At 37.9% G+C, this 22838-nt stretch overlaps 3 protein-coding genes across 4 annotated transcripts in view; all 3 read left to right on the top strand.

Moving 5' to 3' along the window:
* The window catches only part of LOC106920158 (synaptosomal-associated protein 25-A-like), a 39989-nt gene extending 32643 nt beyond the window's left edge, over window positions 1-7346 (top strand). Inside the window, exons 5-8 of one of the 2 annotated variants that reach the window (XM_014991016.2) lie at window positions 485-602; window positions 4218-4337; window positions 5260-5404; window positions 6046-7346. In XM_014991016.2, the coding sequence (XP_014846502.1) occupies window positions 485-602; window positions 4218-4337; window positions 5260-5404; window positions 6046-6114 (452 nt within the window). In that variant the 3' untranslated portion in view covers window positions 6115-7346. Of the gene's footprint in view, window positions 1-484; window positions 603-830; window positions 949-4217; window positions 4338-5259; window positions 5405-6045 lie in introns of both variants that reach the window. The other variant, XM_014991015.2, reaches the window with a different exon arrangement.
* Window positions 7347-11769: 4423 nt separating this feature from the next.
* Window positions 11770-14830, top strand: cox5ab (cytochrome c oxidase subunit 5Ab). Its single transcript, XM_014991014.2, has 5 exons — window positions 11770-11936; window positions 13584-13700; window positions 14149-14270; window positions 14454-14576; window positions 14713-14830. The coding sequence occupies exons 1-4, from the start codon at window positions 11864-11866 to the stop codon at window positions 14565-14567; spliced, it is 426 nt and encodes a 141-aa protein (XP_014846500.1). The 5' UTR covers window positions 11770-11863; the 3' UTR covers window positions 14568-14576; window positions 14713-14830.
* A 1116-nt stretch (window positions 14831-15946) lies between these two features.
* On the top strand, window positions 15947-22492 carry fam219b (family with sequence similarity 219 member B). Its single transcript, XM_014991013.2, has 6 exons — window positions 15947-16335; window positions 17857-17965; window positions 18300-18393; window positions 18488-18565; window positions 18740-18791; window positions 20509-22492. The coding sequence occupies exons 1-6, from the start codon at window positions 16264-16266 to the stop codon at window positions 20656-20658; spliced, it is 555 nt and encodes a 184-aa protein (XP_014846499.1). The 5' UTR covers window positions 15947-16263; the 3' UTR covers window positions 20659-22492.
* The last annotated feature ends 346 nt before the right edge of the window (window positions 22493-22838 follow it).

The raw sequence follows: 22838 nt of genomic DNA on the forward strand, positions 1-22838 counted from the left end.
ATTTCACACTCTTCAGCTGTAAAGGTTTACTTCATTGGGTCAGTCATAAATTCCTCCTCATCTCTCCCTCTCTTGTCTTCTACTTGAGCTATGTTTGATGAGCAGCAGCAGTGAAGCAGAGGAAGTGGCAGAATAACCGTCTTTATGTTCGGATGCAGCTCTGGATGAGGCACTCGGTTGCTGCCACTCAGATGAAATACTCTGAGAAAATCAAAATGTCCTTCGGAATGGAGGTAGGATGGAAAACAGAAGCTGATGCAATCACAAACAATCCAAGAGACAAAGTTGCATGGAAAGTGAAAGACGATGCCGCTGGAGTTCGTCTGGTTTCAATCCACTGCACAAGCGTTAATATGAGGCTCTCTCAGTCCTTGCTGCCCGCTTTGCCATCTGCATTTAGCCTCTTGCCCTGTAGCGTAGAGCGCCAACTAAACACAAACCAGTCAGCTTCATTTCACTGCTCTCATGCCTTTGTCCTCACCAGAACAACTTGATCGTGTGGAGGAGGGCATGAACAAGGTGAACGCAGACCTGAAGGAGGCCGAGAAAGATTTAAAAGATATAGGACAGTGCTGTGGTCTGATATGCCCATGTGTTAAAAAGTAGGTACCGGCCAGGAGCCTCGAGCTCTTGCCTGTCCAGTGCTGGTGGTGGTGGTGGTGATGGTGATGTCTGATGTCTCTCTTGTCACAGTCTATGTCTTTTTTTTGTCTCTTCTCCTTTGTCCTCCCCCCCCTTCTACTTCCCTTTTCCGTTTTTTTCCACCTCTCTTCTCTTCTTACGTGCTTTCGTTCTTGTGATGGGATAAATGACAATGTGTTGCTAATCAGAACAACTGGAGCGCATCGAGGAGGGGATGGACCAAATCAATAAGGACATGATGGATGCAGAAAAGAATTTGAACAATCTAGGACAGTTCTGTGGTCTATGTTCATGTCCCTGTAACAAGTAGGTGCTGCCTGTGTCGCCCGAATGCATGTGTTTCAGTGCCTACCTGCCTTTCTGTCCATCTGCCTGCTTCTGGTGTGTAGAGCATGGTAATCTGTGTTGTGAGCAATCAGGCCTGAAGCCACAACGACACACTGTTTGAACAGGCACAAGCACCGCATGCACAAGCACGTGTGCATGTCTGAGTTAAAACTAATATCACCAAATGATTATTGCATGCATACAGCATGTACTACTTGCATGTGCATAAGGGTTCTTTTGGTGCTGTATTTGCCCTCCAGTCTCCGTGACGGTTGCCATCAAAAGCCCTTCATTCCACAATGGATGAAAGATTCCCTTCCAGCAGGTATCAGCATCAACGAGGATCTCGACTGCGGCATCAACCGAGCTTTTAAGTCCATCCTTCACTCCTACACCTACCCAGTAGCATGATGCCTCGTCATCATGTGTTTGCTTAACCAAGCAACAATTCAACTAAATCCGTTGAATATAATAATTCTGGTGTCCATTTAAAAATCAAAAGCTCGCTAATCTAATTTATGTTTTTAAATGATCGTGATTAAAGCTCCAGTGTGAAGCGTATTGAAATTTGTGATGCCAGAAATTTCATGTGAACTATTCATTACAATTTTTAACATAAAGTCATGTGATTATGAGGATTAGTGTTATAGTCTCATAATAGTTTTTTTAAAAGGGGACCTATGATGCAAAATTCACATTTTTGCATGTGTTTGTTCTTCCATTAGGGGCTCAAAAGCTGCTTCTTAAAACAGCCCAGTCATTTTTGGCAGTAAATTCATGTTTTTTGGTGTCTGGAAAATGAGCAGTTTCAAAAACCTTCCACTTGTTAAGCCACAATAGACTTAACAATTAGAGCGCCATTACCTAGCAACTACAGCCTGGTTTTACTGCTGTATGCATTGTACAATGGCTGCTGGATAAGACAAGTTTTTTGAAGCACTGTATTTTCTCAAGTCTAAAATCAGCATAACTGTTGAGCAGAAGATATTACATTGCTTCATGCTCTCTCTTTTGACCAGATTTATGGAGATGCTGTTCTCCTGCAGGACTTTGGCAGTGTATGCACTGTGAAAATGATCAAAAACTGTTTTATTGACCATGTTGAAGGGCCAGAGTCATGATGACAAAATCCTAATAAGTCAATTGAAATAAATCCCTCTGTTTAAAGACGATAGAAAATTATTCAATGATGAATGAATCGGGACTCACTTTATTTAAGTGTCCAACTTGGACAAACAAGGTAACATTGCATTGTACACACTGAACCTTTAACCTAAGGTGATCTATTAAATTTAAGTAAACTTACTTTAACATTAATTCAAGATTACAAACTTTGAGTACCATGACGCCTCAGCCTCCTTCCTCAAGACTTTCTTACATTTTAATAATACACAAGAGTTAACATGTTATCTGAACTCAAAATGTTCAAGTTAAAGCTGTAGTTTGAAAGCTCAAATGAGTCCCTTACATCTGGCCCACAACAGCCAAACTATGGTCATTGAGTCATGTCTGTGCATTTTGCACCTGTGTACCAATGTACTCTATTTAATGTTCTCTCTCAGAGCTATAGAAAACACAAGTGACCTACAAAAAAGGAAGGAAATAAGAGAAGCCTAGCAGCTTTTGGCAATGTTTGATGAGTTTTCTTTAATCATTTTTTTATTGGGTGTCTCCATTTGACCAAATTTCTCTAGTTTCTTCTTGTAATGTCTTATACCTACTATTTCAGAAACGTTACATATAATTAGTTACTACTTGCTATGGATAGTTTTCAGCAAGTTATTTCCTTTTGAACTATGTGGTACTACAGTGAGATCTTGGACGTAATTGAAATGCAAACTTAGAAATTAAATGTATTGTTTGGTGCTTTGACAGTAGAAAAAAACACATTCTCCAGTGCACCGGACTAATGGTTCAATGTGTTTCTTTTCTTCTTGTTTTCTGACGTGTATAAACAAAATGTTTTTAATTTAAATTTTTGGTATTTAATCCCACAGTTGATATTTTGACAACATATCATTCTTTTCTCCAAAACTGGGCTGGACTGGATCCTGGCAGTCAATAACTGATCTTCCCAATTAGCACAATAGGGATCAGAATAAAGGAGTTGTAGTTTTTGTCAACAGCTGGCACATAATTTTTGATTTGTTTTCAGGGTTCATGTCTTTTGATTCAGCTTTCATATGTTACTGTTTTGGTTTAAGATCTTGTATATTCTATAGCTCTTTGGTCCCTTTCTTCCATTACCCACTTGCTATGTAACCCTGTGGTTATAGACTCTCATGTTTCATTTAAAACATATGAATTGAACGCATTGGGTTAAACAGCATGAGACGTTTCTTGTTAACAGTCTAACTGCATCACCTGATATGTGTGATATACCAACACTAACAAAGACTGCTTGATAATTCAGAATACTACTTAATAAGTATATGAAAAATTGTGTCATCACATACAAATCGAGATAAATATACTTACCAATGTCAACAAACTGATGAAAGTGTTCCTGTCGGCAAAGACCTGCATCTAACAGGTGTTTAATTAATGAAACGAGCAAGAAGAACTGAACTTGCTTCTTTGACTGCATGTGATGCATCATCATATAGCTCCATCCATCCAAATGAAATGAAGGGCTAATCACTGCTGGTCTTCCAATCAGAATGATAATGTTATGTAATTTTTCTTTCTTTTTGTGGGGATTTTTGCCACATGGACCTAACAGCTCAGCTTTCTTTGATAGCTACAGCATGTGTCTGATCCTGTTCCCACTGTGTACCAAGTCTCTGCATGTCCACTCTACAGGTCTTCATGTGTGTGTGTGTGTTGTCGTCTTCTTCTCTGTGCTAATTGTTTTTTTGTGTTTGAAATTCTTTCTGAATGTAAGCAGCACTTCAGCTTTTTACGTTCAATTGATCTGCATGTTGGATCAATTATTCACCAACATACTGCAAATGCATGTAACGGCTGTGTATCATATGTGCTTGTCATGCTGCTTCTGTTAGAATGATTAGCTTCATGCCATTTTACATTCTAAACATATATGCACATATATGTTTTGATAGAGGAAAACATGCATGCACATTAACATTTCACACGTCAGTGAACGAACACCACATGTAGACCTACAAAGATGTGCACAATCACTTTTACTAACCAGTTAACATACAGACGCTTACCACACAAAGTTCATCAACATTTATAGCTTTTTGATACCTCCAGTGGCCCTGACTGAAATGTGTCTGTGGTAGGATTAAGGGCGGGGGCCAGGCCTGGGGAGCAAACCAGGACGGAGTGGTCAACAGCCAGCCAGGGGCTCGAGTTGTAGATGAACGCGAACAGATGGCCATCAGTGGGGGCTTCATCCGCAGGTATACGTACATTCTGTAAATGTGTATTGTTTCCAGATTCATTAATGCTCAAGATATACAGATTTGAACATGTGTTGCTGTTTATTTATGAATGTAGATACTTAACATACATGAATTTGCTTTTTCATGCTGGTTAATAATTTTGTCTCTTGGAGTTACTCTTTCTTCTTCACAATATATCAGGTATCCTGTATTTTTGTAAGTACATCAAAAGAAAGTTGCAGGACGCACTGCAAAACCTTAAAGAGGCAGTATTATGTAAAATAGACTTTTTTGAGCCTTATATCATAATGTTATTCTCTCATCAAAAACATACCTGGAGTGTTGCTTTGATTCTTTAGTACATGTTTGAGAAATCATTAAATTTCCCTTGGCAACCATTCAGCTGTGCAAAATGTTTGGGGGACTGAGCGCTGCCTTTGAGGCTCCTCCGCGAAGCTGAAGTCTCCAAAACGAGTCTTTGTACCACAGAGCATCCCTCCGACTTCCCCACTGAGCTCCTTCAGACTATCAGCAGCAGCAATTAGGAAACACCTGATGGAACTGCGCATCTGCTGAATTCATTATTCAAGCTGCTTTTCAGTGAAACGCTGGTAAAAATGTTATTAAAGGGTTAATAGAGAACCGATGTGATAAAACAGAGAAAGAGCTGAATTTTCTTAAAGAAACAGAGGCCAATTTCAAGGCATCAAATTATGAAGCCAATTTTCTTTGAAATCATATTCAATGCGGCATTTTTATAATAACTGAAGGTAATATTGTTACCTTCAATTATCATAAATGCCATAAAATGGCACTGAGAACCTGAAAAATGCATAATACTGCTCGTTTAAATTTCAACAAATTTAACATTTCTTTTAGCAGCTTGTATCTCGTGTTTTAGGTCCAAAAACAATAAGCCACAATAAATTGTATTCTGCAGGGTAACAGACGACGCCCGAGAGAATGAGATGGATGAAAACCTGGAACAGGTGGGCGGGATCATTGGCAACCTGCGTCACATGGCCTTAGACATGGGCCAGGAGATCGACACGCAGAACCGCCAGATTGAAAGGATTATGGAGAAGGTACTGCATTCATTCATATCAGTACTATATAGAGGATGTGTCCCTATACCCAGGGACACATCCTCACATGATACCTGATTATTTCAGATAATCAGGTATCTGGTTACTTGACATAATCAGATACATTTTAACCTGTTACTGTTTTATTTATTTTTTTTATATATTTTATAAATTAACTGATTGAAACAAATCAGTTTCCATGTAAATGTATTACAAAAGAAAAGAACATTGCTATTCTTAGAAAATAAGCTGACAAAATAGAATTTTTTTCAACAAATATATATCACTGTCACAGATAAAAGCATTAAAAATTACTCTTACACCAACAAATATCAGTAAAATAAAGAAAATAATTAATTCTACAAGGTACAATTTAGCTAATACATAGATTAAAATTATGTTTATGATGGATTACAGGCTGAACATAAGGTTATGTACTGATTTCAAGCAGATTTACTCTGACTCTAACACACTAATGGACCAAATCTGATTTACATGCTGCCCTGTGAATATCTGATCTATTTACATTCCGATTTATAATACCTTCACTGAAATAACCCTTCCACATACCTCTGTATATACTTGTGTCTTACCTAAACAACCTGGCGTCTGTACAAGCTGCTGCTCTCTTTCTCTTTCAGGCTGATTCCAACAAGACCAGGATTGATGAGGCCAACCAGCGTGCTACAAAGATGCTGGGCAGTGGCTAAACGGCAGCTTAAAGTGCTCTCATCCCTGTTAAACCCCAGTGACACCAACCAAACCCGGCCCTGCCCCCAACACCAAATGCCGACAGCAGGCGCTGCACAGTCATGCTTTTATTGTGATACTGGTAGAAGTTTGCACACATGCACATATCATACATTGCTTCCCTCCCCTGCTCTCACCCCTACACCTACCTGACACTCCATCCAATCCCTAACCTTGTTGTCAATGTTGCTCTGTGACGTCACTTTTTTGGATTTTGCTAATAAATAGTTCAGTTAGGCATCATCCACTCCAGTCTTAGCCACGTTGTACATAGTCCATCTTTACTGGCTTCTGTGCCCCTGATCTCTCATCATCTTCTCTCTTCATTCTTTTCTTTTTTTTAAAGTCTCTGTGTAAAATAAACTGTCTGTAAACCTTATGTCCACATTATCCTTCCCCAGTCTCGGTATTCTAGTATTGTCTGCCTCAGATGCATTGCGTATTAATCAGATAGGATATATTATGCTATATGCTACGGCTGTATAAACAGTAAACACTGAGCACTGTATAAATATATCTAGATGTGAATCTGCTCAAAACTTAATAGTTACATAATAGAACATGAATTTTGCCTGAAATGTGACTGTCTCTGATCTGTATGCCAGTGAATTACCAATCTTATTATTGGAAGAGTGTTATAACGATTTAATGCCACATATGTTACACTGCAAACATTTTCCTCAGGGACCTAATCTTACTACAAAAAAGCAAAGTTTAATTATCTATTAATGCATTAAAGTCTATTAAAATACATATTTCTATCAGAAGGCTCATTTTGAAATGAGACAAGTAACAATTGCACTTATTTGTGGTCTGCACAGCATTATTGGGGAGCAAATACCAACAAAGACAAACAGCAGTGAGTTCAAGTATACAGCACATTTTAAAAAGTGTCTGCAACATCTTTGCATAAACTAAAGACCCATTCCACAACCAAAGCAATAGAGCATCAAGTGCATTATGCATGTTATCAGCTTCTCAAAGCATGAAATAATTCATTTATCCAGGAAAACATCCTAACTTGGCAACGGTATGCTGCATCCTGCAGCATAAACAAAGAAGGAGCTTATATCGGTTTGCAATAGTGCCACTCAGTTTTGTGTCTCCTTACCTTTCCAGACTGTGATCATCACTGTAAAATAATATGTACCTTGTTAAATGCCAATAAAACCATCTAAACTGTAGGACCAAATCCAGTTTTTCTGTCTATTTTGTTGCATTGTATCTGAGCAAAAGAGCTGCAAGGTTACAATGTAAAGCCCAACATAAAGGGAATGGAATCAATGGATCTTATTCAGATTCATCGCTTGGCAGCATCCTAATTAACTTGTGAAGATTTGCTAGCTTATATTAAAATATCATCAAAATGAAATTTTTTCAGAAACTTAAATTCAGAGGTATCAGAATATGACATGGTTCAGAAAATGTACAAATGGCACCAATCTGTGCAATACTTTTGTAATGACAACTTTTTATAGACCATCAGGTAATATGAAAGCATGTGTTACTGATATGCATATAGCAGCAGGAATGCTTTCTAAATACTGACAGATTTTCTCTAATTTCTTAGCAGTGTGTGCCTTTTGCACAACTTTTAATGAGTTCAACACTTATTCAAATTGACAGTTATAGACTAATTTGTTTTTATCCTTCTGAGTGTGGACGACTTGCGTTGCTGTCGCCGTTTGTGGTATAAAATTTACATAAATGGCCTCATTAGAAAAACTTCAAATGAGAAAAACGTTGACATGTTTGATACTTATTTTACCTGCTTTTTAATATGTATTCTACTCCCTCTCCACAGGAAGATGAGAAATAAGATTTATGTCAAATTCAGACGCAAAGGAAAAAAAAAAAACAAGTAAGGTTAACAAAGAGACAAAGAAGGAAAGATGAGTAGCAGCACATTAAACTAATGGACATCCACAGTGCTGCTCTGGGCTTAGGGAGGATTAGAGTACACCACGTCACTAAGAACTGAAACACTCTCTCCCACACATGGGGCTGATGGTCTATAACTTAGTTACATGTAATACCAGTCCCATTGCAAGCTTGCCAATACATGTAAATACAAAATGGTGGAAGATTGCCTTTCACTTTATCCCGATAAGATATAACAATTTTTAGTTTACTGAAAGACAATATATTAATGCTTAATAATTTAATCGGTGTTTTTTCTTTATTCTTACTCACTCTTAATGTAAATGATTGTAGAGTTAGGGTTTTGCAGTTAGACCTGGAAACGCAAGACATTGTGGGAAAAACCCCCACTTATTTGTGCACTTCTAATGCAAAGTCTCCCCCTAGTGGAAGTTTATGTAGATGCAATTTTGATTTAGACCATAGATTTGGCTCTTTTGTTTTTTTAGGGCAAAACGCCCCAAACACTTAAAATAGCCTGTTAAATAGACAATATCAACAAATAAATAAACCGAATGATTTCTGCAAGTATTGTAACAGAACGGTGTACAGGATGAGTTTATAGGCAATGTGAGGGAGAAATGAAAGGTTCCAAAGATGTTTGGTGGTGAGCATATCAATTACATTTTTAATTAGCATGTGCCATTAAAACAAAAGGAAGAAGAAGTGGGGGGAAATCTTTAAAGAGAGACGGATTCACTAAACAGCACGGATGAATCTCATCGGATTTTGGACTCAATCTCACCTGCTGAATCACTCTGAAGCTAGATATATATATATATATATATATATATATATATATATATATATATATATATATATATATATATATATATATATATATATATATATATATATATATATATATATGTACAAGGAGGCCTCTGAGACAGTCCAGCACATAACAGCAGGGTGCAAGATGCTGGCAGGGAAAGCGTACATGGAACGACATAACCAAGTGGCGGGCATAGTGTACAGCACATGTGTCAAACTCAAGGCCCGCGGGCCACATGTGGCCCGCCATGTCATTTTATGTGGCCCCCCAGCGTTTTATAGGTCCATGATTGACTTAAAATAGGTTTTGAGCACGAATTGACGACAAACTACATCTCCCATAATGCATTCCGATTGTTACCAGCCAACATTACGGCTTCTCGCCACGAGAGAGCAGCAGAGTCACCTTAAGCTGCTTATTGATTTTACCAGCGAAGACAAGCTAACATCAAAACGTCCAAGAAAAGAAAAATCGATCTACAAGTAAGACTGTGAATGAAGATGTGTGAGTTGGTATCAGGGCGGCAGGTGGCGCTAGACTTTTTTTGTTATCCGTTATCTTGACCGACAACATAAAAAAAAAAAAAAAAAAAATCGGTCCTGTACTATTTTTATCCGTGAAATTATAATCATATTAACATCGGATATTTAGCCGCATTTTATGTGGTTTAGTTAATATTCACCGTGAATCCTGATCCCATCACAGATTAAGCAGATAAATGCATCTACATTTTTCTCCGTAGTGACAAAAAAACCACTGACTGAGGCCCCAATAACTTTTAATAAATTAAATTAAGCGACTTCACTTAAATTAGCATCACTTCACCCGCTGGGGTCTGAACAACTTCCTCCTGGTTCCCATCTGCAGTAAAATCTGCACTAATTCATCAGTCAGTTGGATCTGTCTGATCCAAACAGATCAACTGAACTCTGAGTGTTTTACCCTGCGGGGTCCGGTGTGCGCTTTAAGGATTTTATTTTTTTTTTTTTTCGCTTCTCTGAAACGGACAGAAGTCACGTCTGCAGCTCCTCCAGAGCGCCGCTCTCCTGGGTTACGTGCACCAAGAAGGCTCAATTTGTTAAATCCGCTGGATGAGTTACTCCCAGCGGTTTTTAATTCTTCGCAGTGGCGTAACGTAACTGCCTCCGCAGTGGTTGAGCAGCAGACTGCGCATGTTACAATCTAATTAACTTTTGCATCGTCATTTATTTCCTCAAGATAAACTGCCGGCTCCTCAAATGGTTTAACACAAAGTTGCATTCTCTTTAGTTTTCTCTGGTCTGTAATGGAGACTTGAATTTAACGCACCATTTCAACCAAAGGTTTGTAATGCGCTTCCTAACCAGAAGCTCCAAAGAGTTATTTAACAATATGAGGTGTTCAATTTATTTTTAACATTGTATTTTCATACATTTTATGCTAGGGGTGCCCAAGTCTAGTTTTCCAGAGCTACCATCTGCAACTTTAGATGCGTTCCTTCTCTAACACACCTGGATCATTTACTCATTATAAGGCTCTACAGAACTGAGTTGCTGCTAATGAGGGAAGTCAACCTTTTGCCTGGGGTGTGTTTTAGCAGGGATGCATCTAAAAGTTGCAGTCTGAAGGACTGGAGCTGGGCACTCCTGATTTGTACCGTCAATGTGGCCCTTTGAGGGTGGCCAATATGCTGAAGTGGCCCTCGGTGAAATTGAGTTTGACACCCCTGGTGTACAGGAACATCTGTGCCGAATATGGACTGGAAGCCCCGAGGTCAAAATGGGGGACACCCCCAAAGGTGGTGGAGAATGACCGAGCTAAGATCCTGTGGGACTTCCAGATCCAGACAGACAAGATGGTAATGGCGAACCAACCGGACATTGTGGTGGTGGATAAAGAACAGAGGAAAGCCGTTGTGGTGGATGTAGCAATACCAAGTGACCACAACATCAGGAAAAAGGAGCATGAGAAACTGGAGAAATACCAGGGCCTCAGAGAGGAACTGGAGAAGGCCTGGAAGGTGAAGACCACAGTGGTGCCTGTGGTCATCGGGGCCCTCGGGGCAGTCACCCCCAAACTGGAGCAGTGGCTCAAACAGATCCCAGGAACAACATCAGACATCTCAGTCCAGAAATGTGCAGTTCTAGGCACAGCCAAGATACTGCGCAGAACCCTCAAGCTCCCAGGCCTCTGGTAGAGGACCCGAGCTCAGAGGATGAAAAAGAGAGAGACCACCCACGGAGGGTGAGAAGGGAATTTTTATTTTATATATATATATATATATATATATATATATATATATATATATATATATATATATATATATATATATATATATATATATATATATATATATGTATGTATATGCTTACATATACATAAACATGTATCCAATATATATTATTCAGTATTAATCATTATTTATTTGTGTCATTATTAATCATTATTTATTTGTGTTTGTATAGTTATATAAATATGTATTGATATTACTAAATAATTTATTAAATAAATTATGAACGGATGTGTGCTTTGTAATATGCTCATCATACATCAATATCAGAATATTCCATTCCTATTCTATTGTTATAGCCACTAAGCATATTTAAATATGCTGAACTATGTATCAGTACAATTAAAAAATACAATTGTTTATAATTGTAGCTTTGATAGATGTTTGAATAAGGTTTCCAGTAACAAAAAAGCGTGTTATGATCGATTAAATGCGCTGATACGTCATTGTGCCTGCTAAAACACATAACGCTGAGTGTAGTGGTGGACCGCTCCAAGATGGCCGCCCTAAATCTCGTCAGCGATAATAGGCGAGAGCGGTCCATGAGGCGTCTATTCTTAAGTGTGGTCTACTCTAGAAAACAAGAATTCACGTTCCAGAAATTACGTCAGGTCGACGTCCTCTACGTAGAGGCGTTCGGCTTTCCCCGTGAATCACGTGACGACAGGCGCCCTCATCGTGTCTGTCCGTCCAGAATTTCCCTCTCTATCACTTACAGGACGATTAGCATCTCCTGTCCGGCACCATGTTGCGAGCTCTTTCCCGTTTATCGACCTCAGGGTTCCGAAGTGTGGCTCGGACACGGACCGGTTACTCGGGTACGTAGGTCCGCTTTATACCTAGAGCAAAATCTTATAAAACTTTGAATACGATTGGTTTGCTCGGCTAGCATATAGCCACAAGCTAACACAGGGTGACATTGAAGCATTATTGAATGCAGCTGTTTCTTTTAGTTTCGTATTATCAGTGTTTTGCTCTTTTACGTTTCATTCTGTATTTTAATTGGGTTCTTGGAATGAAATTTAAAGAACAAGCCTCTCGACCTTGTGATGACCCCGTTTAGTCAGTTCAGAAGTGTCGGTAGCCGCAGTTTAACACAGCTATGACCAACACTCATTCTGTAGTTTTATTTGACCCGCGGCTTAATTCATCTAGCTTCCCTTGAATCAAAATGCGTTTTTCTGATCTGTTCTCTTTAAACCCGTGTAAAGTTCTCCAGCTCAGGCGAAAAGCTTTTTAGTCACTAAAAGGAAACAGAATAGAGTCTATGTTCATAAATAGTCATGAATCAAAGTGTATAATACCTTGAAGAAAGTGCAAAATTATGTTAGAAGAAGTTGAGATTTAAGGACGAGCAACCTTCTGTTCCTCGTCCTGACCTGAGAAGTTTCACCTCTGAGTAAAACTAATAGGGGACAATATTAAGCACACGACAGCAGGTGGAGAACTACTGCTGGTTTAATTTTATTTTCTTTGAGAACTTTTAATGCTCATTTGGGATCATAGTTAGTATGTTAAGTTGTTGATTAAAATCAGATGCAGATTTAGTTTGTGGTCTGACAATAAATACCATTTGTGCAGTGGGATCAAGAAGTGTTGCATGTGTCATTTGGAGCAAGTAGTTGTACCTTTTCATTCATTATAAATGACCATTATTCAGCATTAGATAGGCATTAGATTAGGTCTACTACTGGCGTCAGTGTGTAAAAGTATTTGTGATTTTGAAAAGTTACCTGCTCTGGTAACTTGAAAACCCTAATATGTCTGATGATTAAATACAGAATGACACATTTAAGCATTTTTACAATTATAAAGACTGACAATGTATTTCCCCAGAAAAGTAGTTCAAAACTAATTTTAACTAAGAGATATTTTTCTGTTGTATATGCGATCATGGGGAAGGTGGCTGATTTGAGACTGTCCCTCCAACTTTGATAATTTCCACAAAAGGTAATTGTTGAAGAATTGTCTAACCTAGGCTCAAAAGGGAGGAAAAGGTAACTCTTCACAATTGCTGAAAATTTGTTCCTCTGATTTTAAGTTTTTTTCTTATACAAGGCTGAGAAACTGTCAAGGTGACTGGGTTTTTCTCCAGTTGTACGGATTAAAGTAATGCAACTTAAGCACCATATTACTGTCTGGTTGTGTAATAATGGTAGTCAACCATCCGACAACAGCTTCTTATTCTTGTCTTACTCTATCAAAAGCAGAAGGCAAAATGTAAAGCACAACAAGCACTTAGAGCTCCTTCATTTAGTTGTTCTATATTCTTAAGTTTAGTTTTTTGTTAAATGCCTGATTTATTTAAATAAAATAAATTTAAATTTATTTAAATAAAATAAATTTAAATTTATTTAAATAAAATAAATCAGGTGTTATTTCTTGGTGTGATTTTGTGATTGTTTTTATTTTTTTAATTAGGAAACAGGTTTTGCTTTATAATAATTCTGCACTTTTTTTCCCAGCTCCCCTGGCATCCAGATGTTATTCCCATGGGAAAGTGGAGACGGAAGAGGAGTTTGATTCTCGTTGGGTCACCTACTTCAGCAAACCTGACATTGATGCCTGGGAGCTGAGGAAAGGTGACTGCACTGGTTGCTGTTGTCATTAAGAGAGTTTCCTGGTGTTTTTGCTGATAATGTTTTGGTTTGTGTAGCTTTTAAAACTCCTCACCAGATCCACAAGAAGACTGAAATTCCGAGGAAGCTTTAGGCAAATTCAGCTAATATAACTTAAAAGTTTAATACCTGTGGGAAAAAAAAAACTTTCTTTAAGTTAGTAGTAGGTTGTTATTGTTCTAGCTTTTAACATACTTGCTAATCCAGTGAACACTGGGAGAAGCAGCCCTGGAATACCTGCACTTGTTTGTCTTTGTTGAGACTGAAATACATATAGTAATTCTTCTAACAGGAAACAAACAGTTTTTTATTATCCTAACTGTGGAGGAAACTTTGTTGATGACACCAAGTGAGACTGTCACTTCTGAAATACTTACTGGCTGGTAAATAACAAGGATTTTACCAATTACAGGCATGAACACTTTAATTGGATATGACCTGGTCCCAGAACCCAAGATCCTAGATTCAGCATTAAGAGCTTGTCGTAGGCTGAACGATCTCGCCAGCGCCATCCGCATCCTTGAAGCCGTCAAGGTGAGTCTCACTCCCTCCATTGGCTAAGGCAAGAGTTCAGTTTCTTTTCTGAACTTTTCATCTAGCACTTCCAAACTGAAGCTCAATCAGAGAGTCACGAAAATGCCAATGTTCCAGCATTTAGTGTACTGAAATTTACTTGTCTAATTTGCAATCAATTCAAGCATATTCTCCTGTTTGCAGGACAAAGCAGGTCCCCACAAAGAAATCTATCCCTACGTGATCCAGGAGCTGAAGCCCACCCTCACAGAACTTGGCATCTCAACACCAGAGGAGCTTGGAATTGACAAGCTGTAGACTGTCGAGGTGAGAGGGTGTTTACACTACACACTGGCTCACACCCATGTTGTGTTTGTTGACTGTCTCAAAGTGTAAAACTGTAATGATGCACATAAAAATACCTGTGGGTTGAAACATCTCTCTCTTCTCTTTTTTCTTTCAGGCCTTTTTAAGTGATGATTCTCCCGACTGACCCCCGTTGGAAATATCTATACTGTTAATTCAATACATTCTGTGCTGTTGTACAAATTAATGGATATAATAAAAAAACAGTTACCAAACGTGTTATGTATTTGAAAGAGAACTACAAATGTAATATGTGCTGATGATAAAAAAAACATTAGAGGAAAGCCAGAGAAGTGCTGAGTTATAAATAAGTATATCACAAAAAGAAATTTGTTTTAAAGTGAAACTCATAGATTTATTGCACACACTGTGTAATACACACAGCACAGTGTGTGATAATGTGCTTAATAAATATATGTAGTGTTGCTTATCTGTGGATAATTTCTCATGCCTATTATGGCTTACAGATAATGAAAAGCGAGCATCAAGTTTTTAGGAAAATTGTTGCATATGACCTGGAAGGATTTTTTACTGTTCTTGTGCTACAAAATCAAAGGAAAGATTGATAATTTGACAATTTCATCAAAATCCACAAGGAGTGTAAGCCAGAAAAAAACTACCGCTAAAGAAGCGTGCTCTTCAGAGTTCTGCATTTAAAATATCGATAGGAACTTAGTGGAAAGAAAGAAGTAGAAGGGACAACAGTAGCCTACAGGTTGTTTCTCAGTGATCCAATGTTCCCTTGTCATATTGAAGTACATTTTGCATTTTATTTGGAAATCAAAGTCCTAGAATCTTTAGAAAATTGGAGAGGCACAGAATCCATAATATATGAGGTTCAGTTCGAGGTTTCCAGGATCTGGGATGATTTTGGCAGCCATGTCATCATCAGGTGTTGGGTCATTGTGTTTTCTGAAGTTCAAAGATAGCATCCATTTACTAGGTGTTTTTTTTTTATTAGAACATATTGTATGCTGAGGCTGGTTTCCTCATGTTGCCCTAAAGATGCAGCAATATGTGAACAGCTGTAAAGCAACCAGGTCTTCCTACACACCCAAGCAAAGTCACAGGCTTATCACCTCCTTACTATGCTACATTGATTCAGTAATTCAGATGAAAGGATACCTGACATAACATTTACATATAAAATGTAAACGATATCTTAAATATACAATGATCTGTACGTGTAAGTGCAGGAGCTCTATGAAACACTTACACTAAGTGTACCATAATTCCGTACACGTGTTTCCACTATATTTTTACATTTCGCTATCCACCCGTATCCACTCTCTTAGCCACTAGATGGCGACAAACTGCTAAAAAGCAGCGTAGTTTTACATATAGCAAAAGAAGAATCAGTGTAGTATTCGTAATTTAATACTTTATTTATTGTTACAAGTGTTTTAAAATTAATTGCTAACTAGCATTTGTCCTTATCCTTTTTTATGTATTTGCATTATTTATGGTCAATCTTTTAAACTCTGGAGTCGTTATCTATTTTTCCCCCGGAAGTAGAGACCTTGGCTAACACTGATAGCAACAGTCTAGCGGGCTAACAGAAGTGCCTAAAAGTAATCACCAGGTCCCTCTCCTGTGGGACTAATGTCATAGCTATGTTGTGGAATAAATTGTGACAACTAAACCGAAGATGATGAACGACATAATAGAGGAGCCTGAAAAGGACACACTCCTGGAGGCGCAGCAGGAACAAGTTTTGTCGGTAATGCTAAAGCTAGTCCAACGACAGCTTGGATGAAAACAGAAACTGGGAGGTTAGCTAGCTAGCCTAGCATGTCATCTTTGACAGTTGTTTACATGAGATAAGCTTCAAAGAAAAGCTTCTGAGTTTATATATGTGACAATAACACCAGCCTGGTAATTGACATAAAAAATACGTCTTTCTCAACCGCTTTCTCCTGTTCGAACAGTTAGGGTTTATAATGAAAGCTAAACTAATACAAATACAACAAAGTGCATTTGTGTTGTACTGTGTTGTAATCACAGTGCTGTTTATTTGTAACCCCCCCAAAAAAAATCTTTTTATAGGTTGCTCATCAAATGTGTGTTTCAATAAACACTCTTAATATTCATAAGTTCATGTATTTACTCAACAGTCCCAACCTTAACATATTTTGTCGCGTTGCATCCACAAACGTCAATGTATTTAAAGAGGGAAATTGATTCTTAAGTTACCTTACGGTAAATAAAAGCTTGACAGTGTGGTGTGCTTTTGTGTTTAGCTATTGAAACTCTTTAGATTTGTTCCTAACATCTTTACACGTTTGGAGGTTGAAAGTGTTGTTCTGCAACATATCTCAAGCTTAATCAGATTCAATGGAAAGTCTGAAAATCAATTTTCAAGTCTAGCCAGAGTGTCTGTGTTAGATAAATGACTGGACTATGATTCTTACACATAAATATACTTTGATCCAATCCATTCTACTGTTGCGCCCTGGCTGTATGTTTAGGGTTGTCCCACTTATGCAGCCTCACGTTTTCTTGCATGTATTAAGCTTCATGCATTTTCATGTAAACTATATGCTCTGTCTCTGCTGAAGAAGATCTTTCCCATAGCATGATGCTGCCTCCACTTTGTTCCCCAGTGTGGACGGCATGTTCTGATAATACAAAATCCAATTCATTTATAAAGTACATTTAAAACGGCAAGTTTATCAAGTATAAAAATAAGTTAAGAAAAAGGGATAAAAGTCAATCTATTAAATAATTATTAAAACACTTACACGACAGACACAAAAAAAGACCATGTCAGCTTATATGGTGCCAAACGTTATTGAAAAAGAAGGAAGATCATTCTGGAGTAAATGAGAGAGGTGCAGACAAGGAACGCCATTTAGGCATTTCTAAGAAAACAACAGGATTTTGAAATGAATTTGGTGACGTTGAGAGGCCAGTGAAGAGCAGACAAAATGGCTGAGAACAGACGCACTACTTTTGTTTATTCTGGGCCGTCAGTTTACATGGATTTCCAAGTCTTGGTTCAGTTTCAGTTTAGTTCAGTTTCCTTATTTTGGAATTAGTGGCAGTGTAATTTACAAAGGGGTGTCTTAATAAAGAGGCTATATGCAAATGTATACACACATTTCATACTGTTGTGTAAAATAAACAATAACAAACTTGAGTATCTAAGTTAAGACATTGAGGTTTGTGGTTGTGGTCTGACAAAAATGCGGAACTGTTTAACGGTTATGAACCCTCTTTGTTTGAATTTGTGAAATTTCAGGGACCAAGTAACAGCACAAGACCTAAGATTCCAGATGGAGGCATCCGGCCGGTGGAAAAGAGAGGACCTTACATCATGTCCAGAGCTCCAGCCATCCACCTCAAACTACGTGAGCATTTTCACTGTTAATGCAAGGGGAGAGATGAGAACAACGTTAAATTACATCTATGAACCACCAGTGATTTATATAAGTTATATTTAAGTATTCCATTGAGGTTAAGTCCCTGACTTTTTAGAATGTTTAGGGTTTATTTCAACCGAGGTCATAGAATGCAGATATCATGTGCAAACAGTACTGACCGGCTTTAAACAATCAGGAATTATACATTAGAATATGTGCACAGTAGCACTGATGAATCTCAGTATGGTTTAATCAATAATCTGGTTGTTGGTTTCAATCTGTCAGCGCAAGGATGACATTTATTCTTTTTGATCGTTCAAAGAGAAACACAGGGAGATGGTGAGGAAAGCGCTAAAGAAGAAAGCCCTCTCTGCTGGTCTTCCAGTGGCACAACAGCCCAGACAGGGAGTCAAGAGGTGGGGAAAGAGAAAAGCAGATTTTTTTTTTTAAATCATGTCACACGAAACAGGGATGTTTAAAGAGATATTTTTTTTCTACCTTCTTTTTCAGGACGGTGAAGTTTAACAAGGGCTACGCTGCTTTAAGCCAGAACGCGGAGGAAATGTTGGTGGCGCTAGACTCAGACAGGTGGGGCACACAGAAAGAGGCATAAATCAATCCGATGATGCCGCCTTCGAGGTCAAAATGATCTTTAAAACCGTATTTACGGCTTGATAATGCTGTAAAGTTGGCGCTGCACTGCTGATTTAGTTTAACAGCTACATTTACGACATTCACAGTCTCTCTTCCTGATGTTTTCAGTGATGAAGAGATCGATTTTGAGCAGTATTCCTCAGGATACTCTTCAGCCGAGGTGAGTTTGTCTCACTGGACATTTTTCAGATTTGTCTGATTCTTTGACATATTGTCAAACTGGCTGCGGGACTGTCGGCCTGTGGTTGCGGGAAGATCATTTTGTTTTCTTTTCACCGAGGTCAATTAGTGCATTTTTTATTCTCTCTGTGCACCTTTTCACACTATTAAGAAAGTGGTTTATTGAAAGCCTTGCCTTCAGAGTCATTATTCACAAACTATTGTGCTTTTTTTTTTGCAGGACATCTGTAACAGATATATAGATTTTAAAGCAAATAGGAGGCAAAAGATAAATGAAACGGTTTTTCTTATAGCACTAATAGAAAATTACTTTATTGAGTTATTTCAACTAACAACCACATTAGCCACGTCACAGATGACAATTTTTAGTTTTTTTTACTCAGTAGTCATTGAGTTAATGTCACAGTAATTTATGTGCATAGTTGTTTTCCTTTTTCTTCTCACACCCTCGTTTCAGGTGATATGTGACATATGCTGTACAGAGAAATTGCCTGGCCTTATTTCCTATGTTAGTCATGAGTTTGTGCATTTGGATTTGTTTATACAGGCTCCCCACCACAGTATTTTCTTTAATAGCTGCTCTCATTCTTCTATAAGTATTCATTTGGGTGAGATCACTGTCGTGCATGAAAACAAACAGTCTCGCTGTGACTGTCAAATGGCTTTGTTTTTAATTGTAGAATATCTTAATGTACCACATGGTACATATTTCAGATCTGAGCAGACCTGTCCACCTATGTCTAATCTGGATGTATATTATTCTTTTCTCAGCTTAGCTTTTATAGACTCTCTTTAGGAACTACAAGTCTTTTTCCTGGAACTCCTTAAAACAAGCCAAACTTGTCTATTACCCTCTCACCTGTTTGGACTCTCATGAACTTTTTTTTTTTATTTAACATACTTGCTGAAGCTAACTGAAGGCCTTTTTAAATTGAGTTTTTTGATCTTTTGGGATTATTCTGAGTCTTGTAAAATCTCTTTTCAAATTAAACTGGCTGAAACTTCCACACCCAGGAAGATTGGCAGCTTTATGCAAATTAAATGTTATTATATTCTTATAATAGCTAGAGATGTCCCACTGAGGGACAAGGGTGTAAATAAAATGGATGGATGGATGGATATTCTCATGATAAACTTACAATCTTTTCAAAAGTTAGTCCTAGAGAAGCCCCCAATCAATCATCTAAATATCAGAATCTGCCGCTTTTCCCTTAGTTGGTTCTGTTTGGTGATTGGCCTGGGAAAAACTGAAATATCTTGATTTATAGCAAATGTCTATAAATGTCTCGTTATACACTTTGTTTTAGTTGAAGAATCAGACAAAAGGTAAGGGCAAGTATGTTCTTGATAAACCAGTTAAACTTGTAATCCCTTTATCTTTAAAACTTGTCTTTGTCAATAAACCTACAGCATGACTATATTTATCCTGTATGTTTTAGTCCTTAAAATTTTAACTTGACAGCTATCAATTATTTGTTAAAAATTTGGATAAAAAGTGCTCAAGGTATTTTATCCCGATGATCTAATCAGGCAGGAAACTTCAGGAAATTGTCTAAAAAAACCCCAAAATACTTCCCTCATCAGTTCTCTACATAGGATAAAACTAACTTCAAATGTAAACTCACTAACATTTATCAGCTTTAGCTCAGCTGTTCTGTGAGGTTCTAGTGGAGTGTGTATTTTTTTTTCCTCCCCAGGTCCATCCTGATTTAAGCAAGCAGCTGCTTCAGGATGGCTACCACCTGGATGAGATTCCTGATGATGAAGACTTGGACCTGATTCCCCCCAAAGCCATGGGTTCTTCTATGTGCTGCTGCTTTGAGTGCCCGTCTTGCCCCATGCAGTGATGTCGGTGCTGTGACTTGGACCTTCTGAAGGTCTGACTCTTTATTCAGCTCGCTAGTTGCTGGGGCCAAAGCTCTTCTTTCTAATGCAGCTCAGCTGCTGCATGTTGCCTGAGGAAATCCAGCTCTGAGGCCTGATGCTGGACTGCAAGCATTGAACACTGAGATCGCTCAGCTGCAGTGAGAATGCAGAAGGACATGAGAGCAAGCCTTATCCACTGTGACTCCAAAGCCTAACTAATTGTATTTATTTATCATGTTCTTGCAGCATTACACAAAACAAGCCGTAACTATGACACTGGTCTGAGTTGAGTGATGGAGTATTTCGACATTCTTGATAAGAATGTTGACTCAAGGAGGAGCTGGCTGGTTTATTTCCTCCATGGTGAGCAGGTCTGTAACCCCCTAGAATACCACCAGTATGAAAGGTCTTTGTGGAAAGTTTAACCCTTTGACAAATCTGAAATGATCAGCTGTTTATCTGTAACTGTTAAATAATATATTGGCACCTCATGGGAATACTGGCAGCACCTGAGTGCACAATAGTAGTTTTATTTTTATTTTTACTTCCTCTGTCATTATAATCTACATCTGGTTCTCTCTCTCTCTCTCTCTCTCTCTTTCTCTCGAAACTCTAAATAGCAAGGTGACCATACATATGTAGCACCTGTCTCAGCAAATGCAACTCGGAACAAAACTGCAGCAAACTAAGAAGCACTCCGTTTATACATTTGGCACATTGTACAGCTTCTGTTTATGGTTCAAAATGTAGTTTTGACGACTGTGCTTAAATTGAGGATTACATTTGGATCTAGTCGTTCACCTTGGCACAGATCTACAATTAAAAAAAACAAAAACAAATGTACTGAAGAGACTGAAGATAGACAAAATGATTCCTCAAGGTAAATTTCTTTTGATTTGTGTAGTATTTTGGTTTAAGCAGCTCCTAACAAAACATGTCTCCACATCAGATTTGTGTTACATTATTTATTTATCATTGCATTTAAGTGTATGCTGAAATACTTGTTACAAGTTATTTACAGTTCTAATATAATTCACATTTAGTGTTAGTATTCATACATTTATTTGCTTTGTGTTCTGATGCTTGTTGTGGCGTCCAACACTTCAGAACGTATTTGTCATTGAGATTACAGCATTAACTGTTAAAACTATTAACACCATCTATTTGTCAGAGATGAAGAGACTTCTCCGTCTCAGGAGGGTTTTATGCGTTGGACGCACAGAGATCAGATAGACTTTTGCATATATATTTAAAATTAAATTTGAAAATTACACACCCGCTCCAGAGAATAAAATATTACAGGCAGGATAAAAACCTCCCTACCTACTGTTGCATACATGCACAGCAAAACAGTTCACCACATTAAGGAAGTATAGGACTAGATGAAAAACAAAATTCTGTGCTAGGACAATGTAGGAAGAGCTGAAAGCGGGTCATAAATCCTGAATTGGAGAGTTGAAATACGCAGCATAACCTCCTTACATTTTATAGTTTTAAGGCAGGTTTCTGGTTTGAGCAGACTGCTTTATATGGACCTACTAAATTAATTTTTTAACCCCATTTCTTGCTCTGTGGTGTGTTTTGATGTAGATTAAATTTTGCACTTAACACCAATTGCCAGTAGCAAGTACACTTGACTCACCTGTACTATGCAACTATGGGACAATCTGCTTGTTGTAGAACATTGTGACAAGGTTGTGTTATTGAGTGCTGAATGCAATAAATAAATGTTTTGTTGTTTGTTTTACAACTGTAAATACTCGGTTCCCATTGTACTCTGTTGGTTTACATTATAAATAAAAAAATCAATTAACATGGTTTGTATTTGTGTTCATTGAAAGTAACGGTGCGAATTGTGTAAAGAATTCACATTACAGGGAACCTCTTTCTTTTTGGACTACCATAATCTTTGTGCTATTCAACCACTTAAATATGAGAAATTGCTGCTCTTTCAGAACAGGATGACTAAAGCATTGGCTATCCAGACTAATACATGTCATTTAAACCAATTATCTTCTGTTGAAATGAGTAGGATCATTTTTCAAATTGTCTAAACACGTTGTGAACGTTAACTACTTCATTTCTTTTAATTAGAAAAAAAAACCTAAACATTTTGACTTAAAGCACGTCAATGAACACTGGTATTACCAGATGCTTTAAC

Source organism: Poecilia mexicana, unplaced genomic scaffold (genome assembly GCF_051168715.1).
Source record: "Poecilia mexicana isolate PSO_F unplaced genomic scaffold, ASM5116871v1 scaffold_3, whole genome shotgun sequence".
Classification (NCBI taxonomy): domain Eukaryota; kingdom Metazoa; phylum Chordata; class Actinopteri; order Cyprinodontiformes; family Poeciliidae; genus Poecilia; species Poecilia mexicana.